This window comes from Dromaius novaehollandiae, chromosome 12, assembly GCF_036370855.1.
Source record: "Dromaius novaehollandiae isolate bDroNov1 chromosome 12, bDroNov1.hap1, whole genome shotgun sequence".
Classification (NCBI taxonomy): Eukaryota; Metazoa; Chordata; class Aves; order Casuariiformes; family Dromaiidae; genus Dromaius; species Dromaius novaehollandiae.
This window is the reverse complement of record NC_088109.1, coordinates 24,752,450-24,769,410: the sequence shown is the minus strand read 5'-3', so window position 1 is coordinate 24,769,410 and position 16,961 is coordinate 24,752,450. Positions and strand designations below refer to the sequence as shown.

The 16,961-nt window shown below is 39.2% G+C and overlaps 1 protein-coding gene across 1 annotated transcript in view; it reads right to left on the bottom strand.

The window, feature by feature from the left end:
- ITPR1 (inositol 1,4,5-trisphosphate receptor type 1) overlaps nucleotides 1-16,961 on the bottom strand; it is a 179,942-nt gene that overhangs the window by 101,964 nt on the left and 61,017 nt on the right. Inside the window, 14 exon segments of the mRNA XM_064519235.1 lie at nucleotides 1,016-1,074; nucleotides 3,036-3,174; nucleotides 4,781-4,968; nucleotides 5,304-5,457; nucleotides 6,379-6,520; nucleotides 7,919-8,170; nucleotides 9,862-10,056; nucleotides 11,251-11,370; nucleotides 11,627-11,799; nucleotides 12,387-12,545; nucleotides 12,931-13,072; nucleotides 13,848-14,008; nucleotides 14,480-14,579; nucleotides 16,721-16,875. Coding sequence (XP_064375305.1) covers nucleotides 1,016-1,074; nucleotides 3,036-3,174; nucleotides 4,781-4,968; nucleotides 5,304-5,457; nucleotides 6,379-6,520; nucleotides 7,919-8,170; nucleotides 9,862-10,056; nucleotides 11,251-11,370; nucleotides 11,627-11,799; nucleotides 12,387-12,545; nucleotides 12,931-13,072; nucleotides 13,848-14,008; nucleotides 14,480-14,579; nucleotides 16,721-16,875 — 2,139 coding nt within the window.

Sequence of the window (16,961 nt, the reverse complement as noted above, 5' to 3'; positions counted from 1 at the left end):
TTGTCCTTATGTTAGTATCATCCTTTTGCCCAATCAGTTCTTGTTCATCCCTAGCGGACAACCTAGTACTAGGTAGTACTACCATTTCCTCACTATTTACAAAGCACAACCCTACCTCACTATCCAGGTTGCCAAGCTAACTGTCAAGTACTTCTAATCCTCTCCTTCATTCTCTTTCCTCTGCATCTCTCCTTTCTGAGCATGAGAAACTATGTTGGGTTTTTTTTGGCACCAGTGACCTTGAATCTTTCTTGCATTCTGCTTCCAACTGAGTCTGCACGCTTATATTAGAAATTCTGGTTACTAATTCTGTAAGTAGATCTCTCTCACCCCTTATCCCCCAAGGGCTCAGTTATCTTAGGTTTACAGAAAAGAACCGCAGCTCCAAACAGCTTAAAGACAGTCTGAATAAAGTTTCATGGTGCTCTAACAGATAGTGAGTGGAATAGCAGGATAAGCTCAAGCACTTCAAGTTTGTCACGGACTTGCCATTCTGTGATTCGAGAAAGGATATAAGCGGCTCCAAAAGAAAACTCCAGAAGGAAACTGAAAGTACAACTTACTTTGTTCTGCCATGTGTGCACAGTTTAACACTGCATTATACAAAAAAAGCATGGCTAAATACATTTCTATCTCAGTAAAAGTCCCAATCCTTGCCTACAGAAACTTTTCCACCTACAATTTTACAGCAGCATTCAGCTTAGATGCACTAATCCTCCAATTTCTCTCTTTCATCCACACAAGTGGAGCACTCCCATGAAGATCTTTCTGGCTGAAGAAAGACCACCCGTGCCTTATCTGTAACTTTTAATCCATATGGATGTTACTTCAAGCTGTAACAAAAGCCATTTCATGAAAATGGCTAGGAAGCCTAGGTAAGTATGACAGCTGTTTCCAGCCTTTTCCCAGTTACCACCTCACTTTCAACAGCAAGCTGCATTTCTGCTGAGCCCACTAAGGGCTGCAGCCTGGGAACTGAAAAACCATAACATAGTTATTATTAGTGAAAAGATACTTTCCTTCCACCAAAGATCCCCTCAGCTTGTTCTTCAATATGTTCAAAATCTAGGGCTCCTGAGAAAACAGGAACAGACAAATAAGTTATGTCAGAGTTGCACCAAAGATGTTTTTGCGGCCTAAAAACATTTTAAACAGTAAGTGGTGAGGCAAGTGTAAGCAAGAGGGTCATAACGAGCTGAAAGGAACACTAAGAAATTACTGAAGCAATCTGGAAAGCTAACATAAAACAATAAATTAACCTGGTCTCAGCTCACGAATTAAACTGCATAATCACTTCAGCAACATCCACGTTTAATCCTCTATTGTCTATTTTTAAATTATACCACCAGCATTTAAAGACGCTGATGGGAATTAGTGTCATTCTGAGAGGGTCACCCACAAACACACCGAATTTCAGCTATTAGAAGTTCTAAGCAATAAACTGAACAATGATACCAATACCACTGTGGCTCAATAGACAAAAAGGTCTTTACATTTCTCAGTATAAGGTACATGTTACCACATTGACTATAATTAATATTCTGGAATAAAAAAAAATGAAAAGAGTAAAACAGTGTTTGGCTTTTTTCCCCTCGGGAAGTTGATCAGCTACGTATTGCACAACAAATGTGCTTTTCTTCCCTCTGTGTTGCCCCAACATTCTTTCTGACTAGCTGAAATTACAACAGCCAGTCTGATCTGAACACTGCTGGGTGTGTTAATTTATAAAACAGTTAAATTACAAGACCTATTATTGGGTACAAAATGCAATGAAGGAAGGAGAAAAGTCTGAATGAAAAAACTGATGTTGAGTTCAAAATAGAGAAAGACTATTGATGTTACCAGGTCAGCATCTGTTTGCAAATGTTGAGACAGCCAGATCAAAGCGAATCATTTCATTTTCTGAAGCTACATTCAAAGTGCTTGCACTGCCCCCCCCCCCCAATTCTTACTGAAGTGAGCAGGAGCTGACACTCTGCAGGCACCTAAGACCCTGGTCTGTGCCCAAAGACTTCAGACTTGGGGCTCTGAATCTTTCACAAGCATTTGTAAAGAGGAACAAAAAGAAGGCACAGGGACTTAACGCCTTTGTCCAAAGCGTTTACGCTCTTTCTTCCAAAGTTCAGCACAAACATGCTGCACCAGCTCTACTCAATCAGGCCCGTTCCCAAGGCCCAGGCACTCCAAGAGAAGCTGTTGGACAGACAGTCCAAGAAAAAAAAAATTTGAGGTGAGATCAAAAGAAAGATATCTCCTCCCTTTGAAGGCTTAACATCTAAAACACATTCTCCCTTATCCTTCTCCTTTACATCTAGAAATACGGTCCCCAAATTGGGGGGGTTGAGGGTTGGAGGGAATTATTACGTATAATAAACTGCACTTGTAAAGTCTAGTGTTCCTTCCTGGTACAGGTCCTAACTACAAAACACTATTTTTCCCATGGAAAGGGAAATAGCAAATCAGCATCACTCTACATAACCAAAATACTATCCTGCTTTCAATCAAAAGCAACACTGGTAATGACAAGCTCTTTTTCTAATACCTTACACATCCATATCATTGTTTAGCAGCACTGAGATATGGTAAACGTCAGATGTCTTGTATTTAGGAAAGGAAAATTTGGGAGGGCAGAAGTATCAGGCTGGGTGGGGTGAGAGGGGATCCAATTACTCTGGGAGTCCTTTTCCCTCACCCAGAAACATTAGTACAAAAGATTTAATTCGAAGTCCGTGACAGATCACACGTGATAGTGTTTATCAGATTTTCTTTGAAGAGCACATCTCAGTCTCTGGGTGAAGTCACACTTAATACATGGAAGCAGGCAGAAGACAGTACAAATAAGTCTTGGGTTCTCTTTGGAGTACAGGGAAGTGATTTCTACTGTTATTCCCTCTGTCAGCAGGGTACCCCACTTCAGCAGTACCATCCACATGCCAAAGCAAGGTAGGAGCCTGAATCAAGCATCCAACTACAGCTTCAAGGACTAAAGAGTCTTCCCCAACACACACAAACTCACTCTTTGCAAAATAACTAACCTGGTACATTAGCTGGCAGTTCCTGATTACTGCTTCCAGTGGGCGATTCAGACATCTGGGCATTGCTTTCATCAAATTCATGCTTAAATATACATAGCAGGCAGGAGATTCTGTAGTCCAATCTCACATTCAAAATAAACTGATGACACAGAAGTAGCGAGAGTGTTAAAATAATTTGTCTATTTGTAGCACATGTACAGACAATTTGCACATATACAGTGCTACTACCATGAAAGATCTGCCTAGTAAAAACGTGGATTTCACTTGAAGAGGTACACAAAAGTATTTCTTAAAAATTCCCCAAATTCAGGAATTTTTTCAGTGATTCCACTGACAGTACAAAGATATGCACATAGTGATACTTATGAATAAAAGATTCTGACAGAGTTTTGATCCTTTACTATTGTCCAAAGTGTGCATCCTCACACCACACCCCTCCAGAAAGGAAAGCATTACTATCTCTATTTTAAATTAACAGGAACCTAACAGACAAATGTTGTTGTCTTGCTCGCACAGACTCCCAGGGGTGTGTGGCAGAGAAAGCTAAACATGAGCTGTCAAGAGCCAAGCCAGTGCCATAATCACAGAAGCAAAGCCTGCTGTTGTAAGACAACAGGTAACAACAGTTCAGGTGCACTGGAGGCTTCATTAGCACCGATGCACCTCTGAAGAGAGATTCTCCTCTTTGGTGGCATCATGACAACTCTCTTAAGAGAGGTACAAGGCAAAGAACACTAAGTTCTTTCTACCTCAGGGGACGACACTTAATGCCAGTATTAATAACTCCTGGTAACAGAGGGAATATTGGTACATTAAAATACCTCACTGCACCTTACCAGGCCCTATAAGAGAAGTTTTGGATTTAATTAAACTTACAAATAGTGAAATAGCGGAAGGAAATGAATCAAGCCTCCTCTACGTGCTGCATCCGCTGCTGAGCGGAAGGGCATAACCTCAAACCCAGCGATGTGTGAAGCCTCCCACAGAGGGCACAGGGAAGGCACACCATGGCTTTCCTGCTGCTCAGCATGCTTTTGCCCACAAGGCTCTTGCAGCATTTTGACTTATGTGAATTTGCACAAGAAGTTACCAAACAGAAGAGAGACTTTTGCATTGAGGAAAGACAGATGAATGACAGAGGCATTTTGCTTATTTTCCGTGTATTAATTTTGTGGGAACAACTACATCAAGACAGGGCTGTAGGAAAGGGAAAAAACTTTTGTCTTCATGTCCAGAAGAGTTAGGAGTGAACCACTATAAAAAGCCAGAGATGGAAGAGATACTGAGGCTGGGGAATATGCACATATAAAGAACACTTCAGGCTGATGACTGTAAAAGTCTGGAGTATCAAGTACATCCCCTTCCTCAGTGCTCTAGTCAAGAGAGCCCTGCAGAGTCAATAAAACTACTAAGATGGTAAGGGAAGCATGAGCTCCCAGCTTCAGCAAACCAAATATTTACAAATTACTGTTAAATATGCAGAAGTCGATTGCAAACTCATTTCTATTACATTGTTTCATCCAGGTACCACCCACACAAATTACAGCTCCCGTCATGACATAACATTGTCATATGCTAGAAGAGTGCTGCCTGCCAGAAAAAGCTGCCCCTGTAACACTTTGCCAGTTTGAGAGAGAGGCACACAAGGCGGGAGTGATTAAAAGGCAGTACTGCACTGCCTTAATGCTGAGAATAAAGAGAGCACACAATGCTACATTAGTTTGTATTCCTTGAATCCCTGTTACCTGAAGTATTTCGATGATCTTCAGCTTAGTATCCATTACCAGGATGTCTTCTTTCTCTGGTTCACTCTGCTTGACATTACCCTCAGGAGCAGCAGCAAGTGGGGTCATGGGCAAGAACCCACCACCTCTGAGCACCACCTGGGTCATCAGCTCACCAACTCCATGGATGGATCTCATCACATTGCTCCCTTCAGAGAGGTAGGTAAATACGTAAAGTTATGATGGTGTAATGGGACTGCATTAACAGGGCAAGGACCCTTCACGTCCTATGAAGACGAACTGTCTCCGCATTAAACAAGGCAGGTAAGCACCTAAATCCCTGGAGCAGACAGAAGTCAACGGAGCACTGTAGTATTTTTAGAAACCCCCTGCCCTCCCCCTCTTTCACCCTAGTCACCACTCAGCTTGACAGCTAAGTCTTCCATGGATGGAAAAGAGAAGATTGGGAAACCATACTGATGTTTTGAGATGAACTAGAAACCACCAATGAATTCTCTGTTCTGCCAGTCGTTTTTCACCTTACCTTTACTTTCCTCGCCTTTTGCCATCTTGGTAATAGGGAAGATGGTAGTGATGTGCACACAGTCTAATATAGCAAGGAGGATTTTGGTTAGTCTGAGGAGGTCACAGAAGTTGTAGAAACCAAAATATATCAGATTTCTGGCTAAGTTAACAACCTACCGAAATAATAATAAAAAGCTTGATTAATACTCAACATTTGTTATCAAAGTCAAGTTGTCTTAAGACAGTGAAAAGATGAACCTGGCTGTGTCATATTCTTATTATACTACCTCATAATTCAATGATACTGTATAATTCTGCATTTTATCAGCAAGTTTTTTACTTGTCCACAAATATTGTAATGCCTAAAGGTCTCTACCTACAGCTGATATTCTGTAGTTACAAAATTGTATCATATTTGTCATGTTACAGGAAAGGCAAGCTACATCAAGACCAGAAGGAATGTACAGATGCTTTTTACGTTTTTATTAAAAAAAAAAGTCTTTGACTAAAGCTTGCTGTTACCAAGTAACTGAGTTTCCCCTCAAGTCCTCCACATGTAGTACTTCAAAATCCACACAAATAATTTCAACTATAATGCAAATATTTAAGGTAGCCCCATCACCTGAAATAAAATCCTTCAAATGTCTATTTAGGGAGCACTATTGCATGTATTTGCTACATTTTATTCGCACAGACTATTTTAAATGGCCCAGTAAGTCACAAGATACTGTACTGTTCTTAATCATCAATACTGCAGGCTCTAGAGAATATCCGAGCATGCAGACATAGTGTTTAGTTTAGTTTTCAAGAACATTTCTGCCAGTAAAGCTTGACTTTGTAATCATACCGAGAACAGAAAAAGTAAACAAGGCTGCTGCAAATCTAAGACAAGCTCACACATTAATTGTATTTCAAGAACTAACACAGAATTGTCACAAACTTCACTGGGGTGCCTTGCATGACAAGCAACTATACTTGAAAGGAAGAGCTTGCTGAGGTTTAGTATTCACTTGTTACTTGACAATCTACCCAGTACTTAAAGTACCATCATTTCACAAAAAAAAAAAAGGATAAAATCAAAATTGGATAACTACCTCAAAAGTGAGCTTATTTTTCTCTTTATCAGAGAAAGGGAACCTCTGACACACCACATCTCTTAAATATTCCTCTACAAATTCCATTGTTTGTGCAAATCTCTCCTTAATTTCATCTTTGGAAGTTCCACTGCTATCATAGCTGAAGAGGGAAAAAATAAAATAAAACAAAGAAAACTTAGCATGCATATACACAGGGCCCTTTTCCCCAATACAATTTTTATTTGGCTTGTCAAAATCTAAGAAAAGTTAAAGGCTGTTAAACAATTTATCCAAATGAGGGAGTCAGGAAGCTGACACCATAGTTTCCTGGCTTTTGCTGTTTTATCCCATACGCTCATTTTGCACTATTTAATAAACGTCTGAGGAAAACAAAAAAAGTTTTGTCCCAATAAATAAAAAAGAAACCCCCTTTTTTAATGGAAACAATGAAAAATTATGTACAACATTAATGAGAGCAGATACGGCGAAGTGATGCTGACTGCGGATGCTGTTACTGCTAAGAAAACTAATACAAAAAAAACCCTACTAGACTTCAATTTTTTTCAATACAAATCCTAGGATGGTTTCCAGAGTGTGCAGAGAGCATTTTAAAAAGAGAAACCCCATCACTATTCAATTAACTACCTTTTTTTTTTTTCCTTTTGATCACACATCACTATGTGGCCTCAGCCAGAGCTTAAGCCATTTGTTTTTCTATTTTGGCATTTAAACCTGAATATGATCTACTGTATTTTAGAAAAGAAAACAAGGTTAGCAAAGGGGGGGGGGGGAAAGCAAGAAGAAACCAAGCCCCAGTACTAATACTGAAAAGACTTAAAGTCCCAAAATTTAACACAAAATGTTCAATTCCTTCAAATTAAAAAAAAAAAAGAGTTCTGAACAGGTATTTGTACTGCCAGATTATTTGTACTACAAAGAGTCAATATGAGCCAAAGGTCAAGAAATCAGGTCTACAGTCAAACTGTAGTTTTGTATAGATTTTTACCACTGTCCCAAAGCACTGTCCACAGGATGTTAAGGAACATGACACTATCCAGCACATCACTTGTTTCAGCCTCTTCCCCCTTGTTTTTGCTTTTGATGGTGCTAGCTACTGTGTGGACAATTTACCCTGAAGAGTGTCATCTCTAAATACGGCAGACAAAGGCATAGGAAGGAAAAGCAAAATACTCCTCCCTTGCTTCTCTCCCCAGGGTGAGGTCACATGACCAGAGCCAGAGCAGCACTGTGATCATGGCACCTTTTGGGGGAAAAAAACACCTACTGCCTCGTAGTTTGCACCACACATACGCAGGAAGGTTATCTGCTACTCAAGAAGGTTCTTTTCAGCAAACACTACAGGCAAATGAAGCTACAGAATAACAAGAATAACAATAACTGAATACCACAACTAGTGAGACTACTCTTGAGATTTACTTTTTTCTTTTTTGAACAGGAACAGCATAAACAATGCATTAGCTTAGAATTGATCTGCTTTTGTTTTAAAAATCAAGAGTGATCTAATTTCCTTTCCCACACCTTTCCCGTAAGTACTTACTCATCAATAGCAATTTCGGAAGGTATCTCAGACCACAGACGAGCATACTTCACCGGTGTTACTTGTTCTTGGGGGTCACGATCAACGTGCATGTGAAGCATTAGCCGGCAGAAAGATGCTCTCAGATCATATGGCAAGTTTTCATCAGACATACAACGGAGAATGAGATCCACGTCCAGCTGACCAGATATTTCATTGATGGCCAGGTACTGTCGGTCAAGGCACATTCTAGCAAAGAGGTTTAGTTGGTATCTTCAGGGGAAAAAACAAACAAACAAACATAAACAAACAGCTTATACTTTCATTTCTAGGAGTATCCACTAGGTATTCAGTCAGGTTCAGTCTATTGAAACAGATTTTCCAGTAGCTTAGCTATAATAGCTATGAAAAAAATTTTTTAAATTATCATACTCTAGTAAAAGGTAAAATAGTAGAAAAATAGAATAAAAGGGTCATTGTATTTTCCTGAGGGTTACACAGAATTAAATAATGCTATTTATGAAAGCCATAGAGGAGTTCCAAAGAACAGGAACTCAGCCTAAATATTGTAGAAGACAGAAGATTATTCACTTACTCAACAAAGTAGATGGACTACAGAATCATTTAAAATTAAGTACATGATTAAGCATACTACTGAGGTCTGCTCCCTTCAATCAAAGAATAGGTGGACAAAAGCTAAACTTTATTCTTAAACTTTTCAGCACACAAACATAAAGCAAGCAATGGCATTTAAATTATGCACGTTCAGCATACTGACAGATTAACCTTTAGGCACAAACCAAATGTCCAATATTCACAAGTGTTCATGCAGGCTTGTGCTGAGTAGTGTCAACTGTGAGGTTTCTTAAAAAAATTAAGATTTAATTGAAAGCAGGCTCCTTTTCACTCTAAGTGCTCCTCAAGAGAATTTGAGCAAACTGTATCTATGATGTAGACTGCAATGAATTAAAAACACTAGCAATCTTACTAAAAAAAAATGCAAGAAAAGTCCATTCTGAAAGCAGACTTTTTTTTTTTTTTTTTTAATACATTATAAAACAGGTCTCCTTTGAGCTCAACCTTCTAATACGACCAAATAAAAATCGTATATTAGGAAGTCTACTACATGAACCATTTCAATGTAAGAGATAATGCAAAAGAGATATATATTAAAAAAATTTAGTTGTACTTTCTGCACTACCACTGTTAAGTCTGTCAAACTATTTTCAGAAGTTTATAACCCAGACACAGGAATTTGGTCTGGACTGAACTTGATCGTACATTGTGTCAAGAACTTGGTGTCTTGTCAAGTCATCTGGAAACATCGCTTCACGTTAAAAACTGCTAAACGCATAGCTTAAGCAGTACAAAAAGAGCACTGCATTAATCAAAGCAAACTTCTTGTGGCATTTTCATGAGTTCATATATTGTCCTGCTGAGAACTACAAGACTACTAAAGGTTTTGAGGTTAGAGAGAAGTTTAGCAGGCAGGGAGAAAAGCAGTAAGTTCTTTAAAAACAAAAGCAAAGCCATTTGCAAGCTGAAATCCTTTTCCTCCTGCAAGTGCTTGTCCACCCTAACTACCATATGATTTTGGGTAACCTAAACAGTTAACATACAGGCTCTTTCTTCTTGTGAAAATACACATCTTATTAGGAAATCAAGCAGAAATACAGATATTAAATGCTGCTCAACTTCAATGCACTCTAAGCCTTAACTTTTTTTTTTTTTTTTTTTTTTTTTTAAATCAGTTTAGATTTGCTCATACTCATAACTGGACTTATCACAAATAACTTGGAGCTCTTAGCTCACACTTCAAAGAGACTTCATCCTCACTCTCTAATGGCTATTTTGCCCACTAAGCCAGTATCTTTCTTGAGAATCAATTAAAGCTATGTAACTGAAGGTTTCCCCCCTACAATCTTGATGTACTTTCCTAGCCAACTACAGCACATGCTGTTAACCTGTAATAGCTGAGTACGTCCCGATCTTCCTTCTGCCCTTCCTTAGCATCCTGAGCCAACTCTCTGATACTCTTACTGCGGATTTCCTTGTTACTGTCTCTCCAGAATAGCCACACTTCTTCCTCATCTTCTCCAACTTCCAAGGCATTTTCTCCACTTGACACTTCTTCAAACTCAAACCGAGAGAGGACCAACCTGCCAGAATGAAATGAGGTTAGACTACAGACTGCCAAGACCCATGCAGATCTGAGAACACTGCTTTTAAGACACTTGCTAAAATTTACTGGCAATATAAAAGTAACTAATTCTGTTCTGGGGAAGCTAAAGGAACATGGAAGTCAAAGATAAGGCTAACTGACTTTCAAAAACATCTTTACATGAGAACTGGTTCAAGGATCATTCAACAGACTAGCAAAAGATATGGTGAAAATCATATTTAAACTTTGATCAGTTCACTAGCCTGTAAGTGCCAATTGGATCAGAACTTCTTCCTGTTTGTGTGACAAAAATATTTAGAAACCAACCAGTTATTAAAACTAAGGCAGCAATTTGGGCTTTTACTTCTTCAACAAAAGAAAGATCACACATCTGAATCAAATCCAAATAAAAAAAATTAAAAAAAAAACAAGAACAAACAAGTGATGTAGAAACTGAAGAGAATTAAATTTGCAAGAATTCTCTCATCCATCTCGGCTTTAAATACTACCTGATAAAGTCCTGTTTCCTTTTTACTGTATTTTGATACTAATCACCTGTGCCATATTCCACATGTCAAATAAACCCATTATTACAAAAAGATGACTGGGATTTGGTGCCTGCTGTGAGCTCTGGCACTGGCAGGGCAACACTGAGAGGTGGGGACCAAAGTTCCAACAGCAGAGGGAGAAGTGAGTGTGCAGAGATGCATCTGTCTGCTCTGCTGTGAGCCAAGTATGATGCGCACACACCCAAGAAGTGCTCACTCACTTCAGTCAACGTAGAGAGGAGCTTGAGGCCCAGGAAAGGATCAGGCCCACAGGACCTTGCACACCTTCCTGCACAGCCTCTTGTACAGGAGAGCCCAAAAGACTTCTCCCATCTATGTGCTTCAGAACCTTTTAAACCACATTCAAGGTGCAGAACTTAGAAACGCACACATGCCTGCAATTTCTTCCAGAAGTCTGTCTACTTCTATCAAACATGAGATATCTGAAAGATTTCTGTGATCAGAGGAGAGAGAATGCATCTGTCAGGCATTTTGCTGCCATCAGTTTCTATTTATTGTGTATTTGTGGAAGACCCCACACATTTTTAACTCCTTTCTGTAAACATGCTAGCATTGTTCTCAGCTTTGAATCACCTTCCTTCCATTTCACACTAGCAAAACTATCTTTAAAGGTATTAACTTACTTAGTTTCAATGAGTATGTCTGCATTTGCTGGATTCAGTACGGCTTTACAAATCAACTCCTGTGTCACTGGAATAGACTTGTTCATGGAAACACACAGATCTGAGAGATAATCCAAAAACCTGTTGAAAAATGCAAGCCAAAAGGATATCAATTCTTCTTGAGATCTCTAGACTGAAGCAATCTATATTTCAGAGAGAAAGTATTCAGAACTCCAGTCTAAGGTTGCTGAGAGAGACTGTTGCCCTAGCAGGAAGTTATGGTCAGTGCCAAAAAAAAGTGAACTCATGTGCTCTTTTACTCATAGATTGGCAAATACACACTTTTCTCAGAAGACTAATAGGGAAAGAGTAATCATGTACTTAATGCAGATCTCACCTGGGCTCCCTATTTTTCCTCACAAGACTAACAAAAGTGTCAATCTCGGCAGCAGTGATGTGCTTCTCCAAGAGCTTGCGATTGTTATGAAGCAGTGCTGTAATAGTGTCCTCAGCCAAGACATCATAGCCAATTTGTTTCTGCATGAAGCCAAACTGCTTGGCAATGTATTCCTTTGAAACAAAGGGAAAAAGGAAGGTGGTGTGAGCAAATCTCAGAATTTTGGGGTGGGGGGGGGTAGGGAAAAATCAACTACAGAAGATAAAGACACTTGTTAACATCAGCGTCCAAAGGAGAGAATCTTGATTAGATTCTTATTCTTCTTCCTCTGGGAGGAAGCAAATGATGACAGATAATATCTCCCTCATTCCTGGGCCGGACATGACCAAGGCATTTATTTATCCCTACAAATTTGTTTTTAATAACTGACATCAAACATATAAAACTTCATTCACAGGTCGACTTTCAATGGAGCTTATAGTATACACACGTGAAGAAAATCTTAGAATTCACCTGGATTCAACAGTTATCAACTCCAGTTTTCTCAAATTCCCCTCAGAACTAGTGCTAATTACACAGTATATAATATCTGATAGAGATGAAAGGTGCTAGACAGAGCAAGACTGAGCAACCCAAAATCTCCTGCTGACTGTAGAGGCACACCACAGCAGAGTAGGGATTAGTTTATAGTATGCAGCTTTATTTTTTGGAGCACTGGAACAATGTTAGTGCCTTTGAAAAGTGCAGACGTATTTCCAACCTGATTCTTCCTGTAATCCTGCTGAGAGTGTCTGAGCACTCTATAGCAAAGCCGACATATGTGCCTGAAGGGAGCATGACGCTGATCTCCGAGTTCCTCCAGTCGCAACATTGGGCCATCACCGCTGTCCGTAAATGGTGCTTGCAACAACTTGAAAATCTATGGATTTATCAAAAGCCAAAGATAAAATCCCATGAGACATTGTCTTCATCTGACTAAAATTAATGTAAAAACATGTCAGTGCCTTTAGATTTTTGTAAGGTATGTCAAAAAACACACTACAGTTGCCAAGTTTGTTTCCTTGCCATAAAGTAACCCATACAGATAATGCTGCCGATCACCTTTATCCAACCCCATATTCTCTAATGTTTCTTCCAGCAACAGCACAATTAAAGGCCACCACCAAGAGCCTGCTGAAAGCTAGAAACCTGCAAGATCCTTTGGTCTCAGTAATTTGACCAGGCTCTCTATTATTAGGCTCTCTATTCTGAGTGAGAACCATTCTTGTAGGCAGATGTTAGAGGATTTGAAAAAAAAAGTCTACCTGCTTTAGAATATTCTGCTCTCTCATCAGTTTTTGCCGTTCTCTGTTAGGTTTAGAAAACACCACTTCAAGGACATCTTGTCCCGAATTAGTTCCACCAGTAACAAAGTAGACCAAATCCTCCAACAATTTGGTAACAGACCTACAGAAAAGCCAGAAGTTGTTAATGCAAGACTATAAATTCCATCTGTTAAAAGAACAATGAAAGTGTAAAGTTGCACAGATTTAAAGTGACAGAAGAATATCAATTAGACTAATCCAGATGTTGGATAAAAGCACATAGTCTTGAGCAGAACTTAAAAATAGGAACAAGTGTTCTCTATTGCTATAGTTTTAATATTTAATAACCAAACTGTGGTAAAATAACCATAACCATTTTAGGACAACCGTACACTCACAAATTTCTATTTGGCAGTTATTTTAGACTGCCAAAAAATCAGATGATAATCTCTCCAAGGTCAAATAAAAACCATTTACTTTGGAAGCATATGGGACCTAGCTTTGTGCAGCAGACTGCATATCCTTTTTGTGCAGCCATGTACTTTTCACATACATTGTCAGAGGATTTGCAAGAAGTCATGTGTTCAGTCTTCACAGGATGGATTATAAATTCCCACACACATTTTGCAAAGCCCGTCAAGAAAGGCATGCTATAGATTATTCCTTCAGGGTTCGGAGCAGTAGTTCTCGTGCTCTCATTTCACACAGCAACAGGGAGGGTTTGACAGAATATGTCTGGAGAACCTTTAGTACAGACAAGTCAACTACAAAACTATCAAATATATATTATATATTTTTTTAAAATCAAGACTGAAACGAACTCTCTTCTGAAGATAGCGTACATAAACATCATTTCATAGAAACAGTTACTGGGTAAAGGAAACAGCATTATCTGTTCTGAATTCCTGTTTCCTTACCTTCTTTCATTCTGGGTTATTGTTCCCTTTTCCAACTTGCCAGCAATGGAACCTAAAACCTTACTTGCATCATTTGCAAAATCCAAGTCTCGAACCTCTGCAGGAGAAACTGGTACTATTGCAAAAGCTTCTTTGTCCTCTTTCACTGGAGAGGTACCAATCTAAAATCCAAAGCAATTTTATTATTAAACCAAAAGGCAGAAAACAAAGTAGTGATTCACATACTTAGTGATATTAAAATAAAAGAAAAGCCATGCTCTGAAATAGCTTCACTTAGAGACTATTAAAAGTCGAACTTTGAGAACAACACTGTTCCATGCAATCATATAGGTGTTCCTGAACCAAGAGAAAACATCAGATGAGACTGAAAAACATTGCCATGAACAGTAAGAAAAACCTCATGATGACTGTTTTACAGTGGAAATTGAAAAGCATGACTATTACAGTACTACGCAAACCTTTTAGGCATAATATTTTGCATAGCCACTATTCATTACTGTTACTCTGCCTGTTGTTTGACAAGCCTAGTAGAACTAAAAGTCTCAAGGGACTGGCAGTTCTCCTACCAACAGCAGTTTCAGGGAAGTACAGGAGATAAGGGATGTACTTGTTAATAAAGTCACAGCACTTACTTTAAGCATCACAGGTTTTTCTTCTTCTTTATCAATAGGGATATTGGTACTATGAACCCAAGTGTTAGTGCAAAGGTGTCTAAGTCTGACATAAGAGTTCCTGAAAGACAGACAAAAGTTTCAGTATGAGTCAGTTTCCCAGACAGGAAATCTTAGCCTTGTTAAAACTCCAAGATGTTGGCAGGAACAAGAGAAAGAAAGAAAGGAAAAAAAAAGATAGATTCTCCTACACAGGGTGCATATCATAACAGGAATGAGACTCTTCCCTTATTTTATAATATATATTTATCCAAAGAAGTCTTTAGTTACCCTTTATAATGAAATCAGCTCAGATGTAAAACAGAACTATATCTGTATTACAGCAGCTTGGATGTCACTTTACTTCCAGGGCCCGATGGGGGAGGCGGAAGGAGGGGGGAAGGCTGATAACTGAGAATGTTCTCTGAAAATTGCTTTCAGACTGACAGAGCCAGAGATACTCAGATAATGCACTGTAAATACGTGGCAGCGAGGAATTTGGTGGAGTTTGCTCTGACCAAACTGTTTCATAAAATGCAGTAAATCCAGCAGAGGGATCACATACATGCACATGCAGGTATAGGAACATATAGATGAATACCGCAAGAAATATTTTAAAACATTATATACTAACAAGTACTAAAAGGCAAGTTAAAAGACCTTACTGAACATTACTGGAAGTTTGAGAGGTTTGTACATATTTGATGAGGTCAATCTAATTCGTATTTCACAGACTGCTATGTAACACAGTTATGAATATTAGATGTGAAAGGTCAAAAATAGCAACATCATAGGAACTGGTATTACTAGAAATACTGAATAACAAAAATATTGTTTGCTTGTGTCAGAAGCATATATACAACCCACATCACCCGCATTCTAACATTTTTATTCTCTGCACTGAATCAGTAACTTTGATTAAACAGAAAGTTTTACTTCAGAATGGATCTCTACTCTGAAAGCTTGCTCTTAGCAGTAGCAACATTCAGTGAAGATCTGCAATATCACAAACAAGCTTCAAGTCCCAGAAATTGCACCCAGTTACTGCTAGTTAATGAAACGTCCCATGTCTATGAAAGGATTTATGATGGTGCTTTTTGCCTCACATTTGTGACATATGAACAAGGAAATATGCTGCAGTAACTCAGCTGCTCCGCAGTAACACATTAAACTCGTCTTTTTGACAGCATCTCCAAATCCTCACATTTCTACATGATATTGTATAGCTGAGCTGTTAGCTTCCTCCTGTAAGCCTGTATTTTTTAATCCATAACTCCCTGCTCTCTATTTTGCACTCCCTAAACTAAGAAGTTTTAGACTAGCTGTACAAAGAGCTAGTGCTGTACCAGCATCAGAGGCCCACTGAAGTGCAAGCACACAGGACCGGCATTCAACAATTTTCTCTAACAAACTTCAACGAGTCTTTGCTCATCTTCAGACAGCAGTTCCCCAGTTGAGTTCCTCGAGTATTTCTGGCAATGACACTGTTCTGCAGGCACCAGCTTTTGGATAAAACATGGCAGGCCACAGTTGGACGAGCATTTTAGGTCAGCATATGAGACGTCTCTCAGCTGCAGGACAACTACCCTTCTCTGCACACCTGTGGCAGCCCAACAGAGGCAACAGGCAGCCAGGACTGCTGCATTTGGTGGCCACGTGAACTTATGCTAAGTTAGTGTATCTGATAATATAAAGGCTCACTGAGAGAAATTGAGTTGAACAAGTTTGCCATGCTTTCCTAGTGGGAGCATGCAGCAAAGAGCCTGCAGTCAGGCGGCATATTGTTGAAGTGTGCAACATCTTTAAGTAGCAAGAAGTACATATGAAGTTAGGTCAAAAAACAAAAAATGAAGTGTCAGATACTGTATATTAAGTCCTAGCAAACATGATACACATAGGTCACATGATACACATTACAGGAGGCCCAAGACTTTAGTTCCAGTTCTTTCACTGGCAAAAAAAGTTGCTTCACCTCAGTTTTCCCATCTGTAAAATGGTTTTTTTTTTGTTATTTATAACTCCATTGCAAAGTGCCTCCTAAAGTAATGCTCTAGGCATTTGTAAGTATTATTTTAATTTGAGATAGGACCTTAACTCAAAAGGAAAAAAAAACCCACCATAGTGGGAAACCGCTTTATCAAAACAACAACAAAACAAAAAACCACCCAAAACCCAGTAAGCGCCAAGGCAGGTAGTCAGTTCTAACAGTATGCTTAACTATACCTGGGGACAAGGCTGTCTCCTCCTCGCAGCGTTGTAGGGTCCAACTCAAATATGGAAGAGATATCATTTCCTTCAGGCACGGACACGAGTGAGTACGCCATCTTCTCCTGAGCACTGCGCAAGCCTCTCCTGGAGGCATCCTGCTCAGGATCCAGCTGTGGAAGAAGTCCCATCGCACAGTCAGACTAAGCTCTGCAGACCCATCTGCCTACTGTTAAATAAATGTGTCCCATATTTTGGG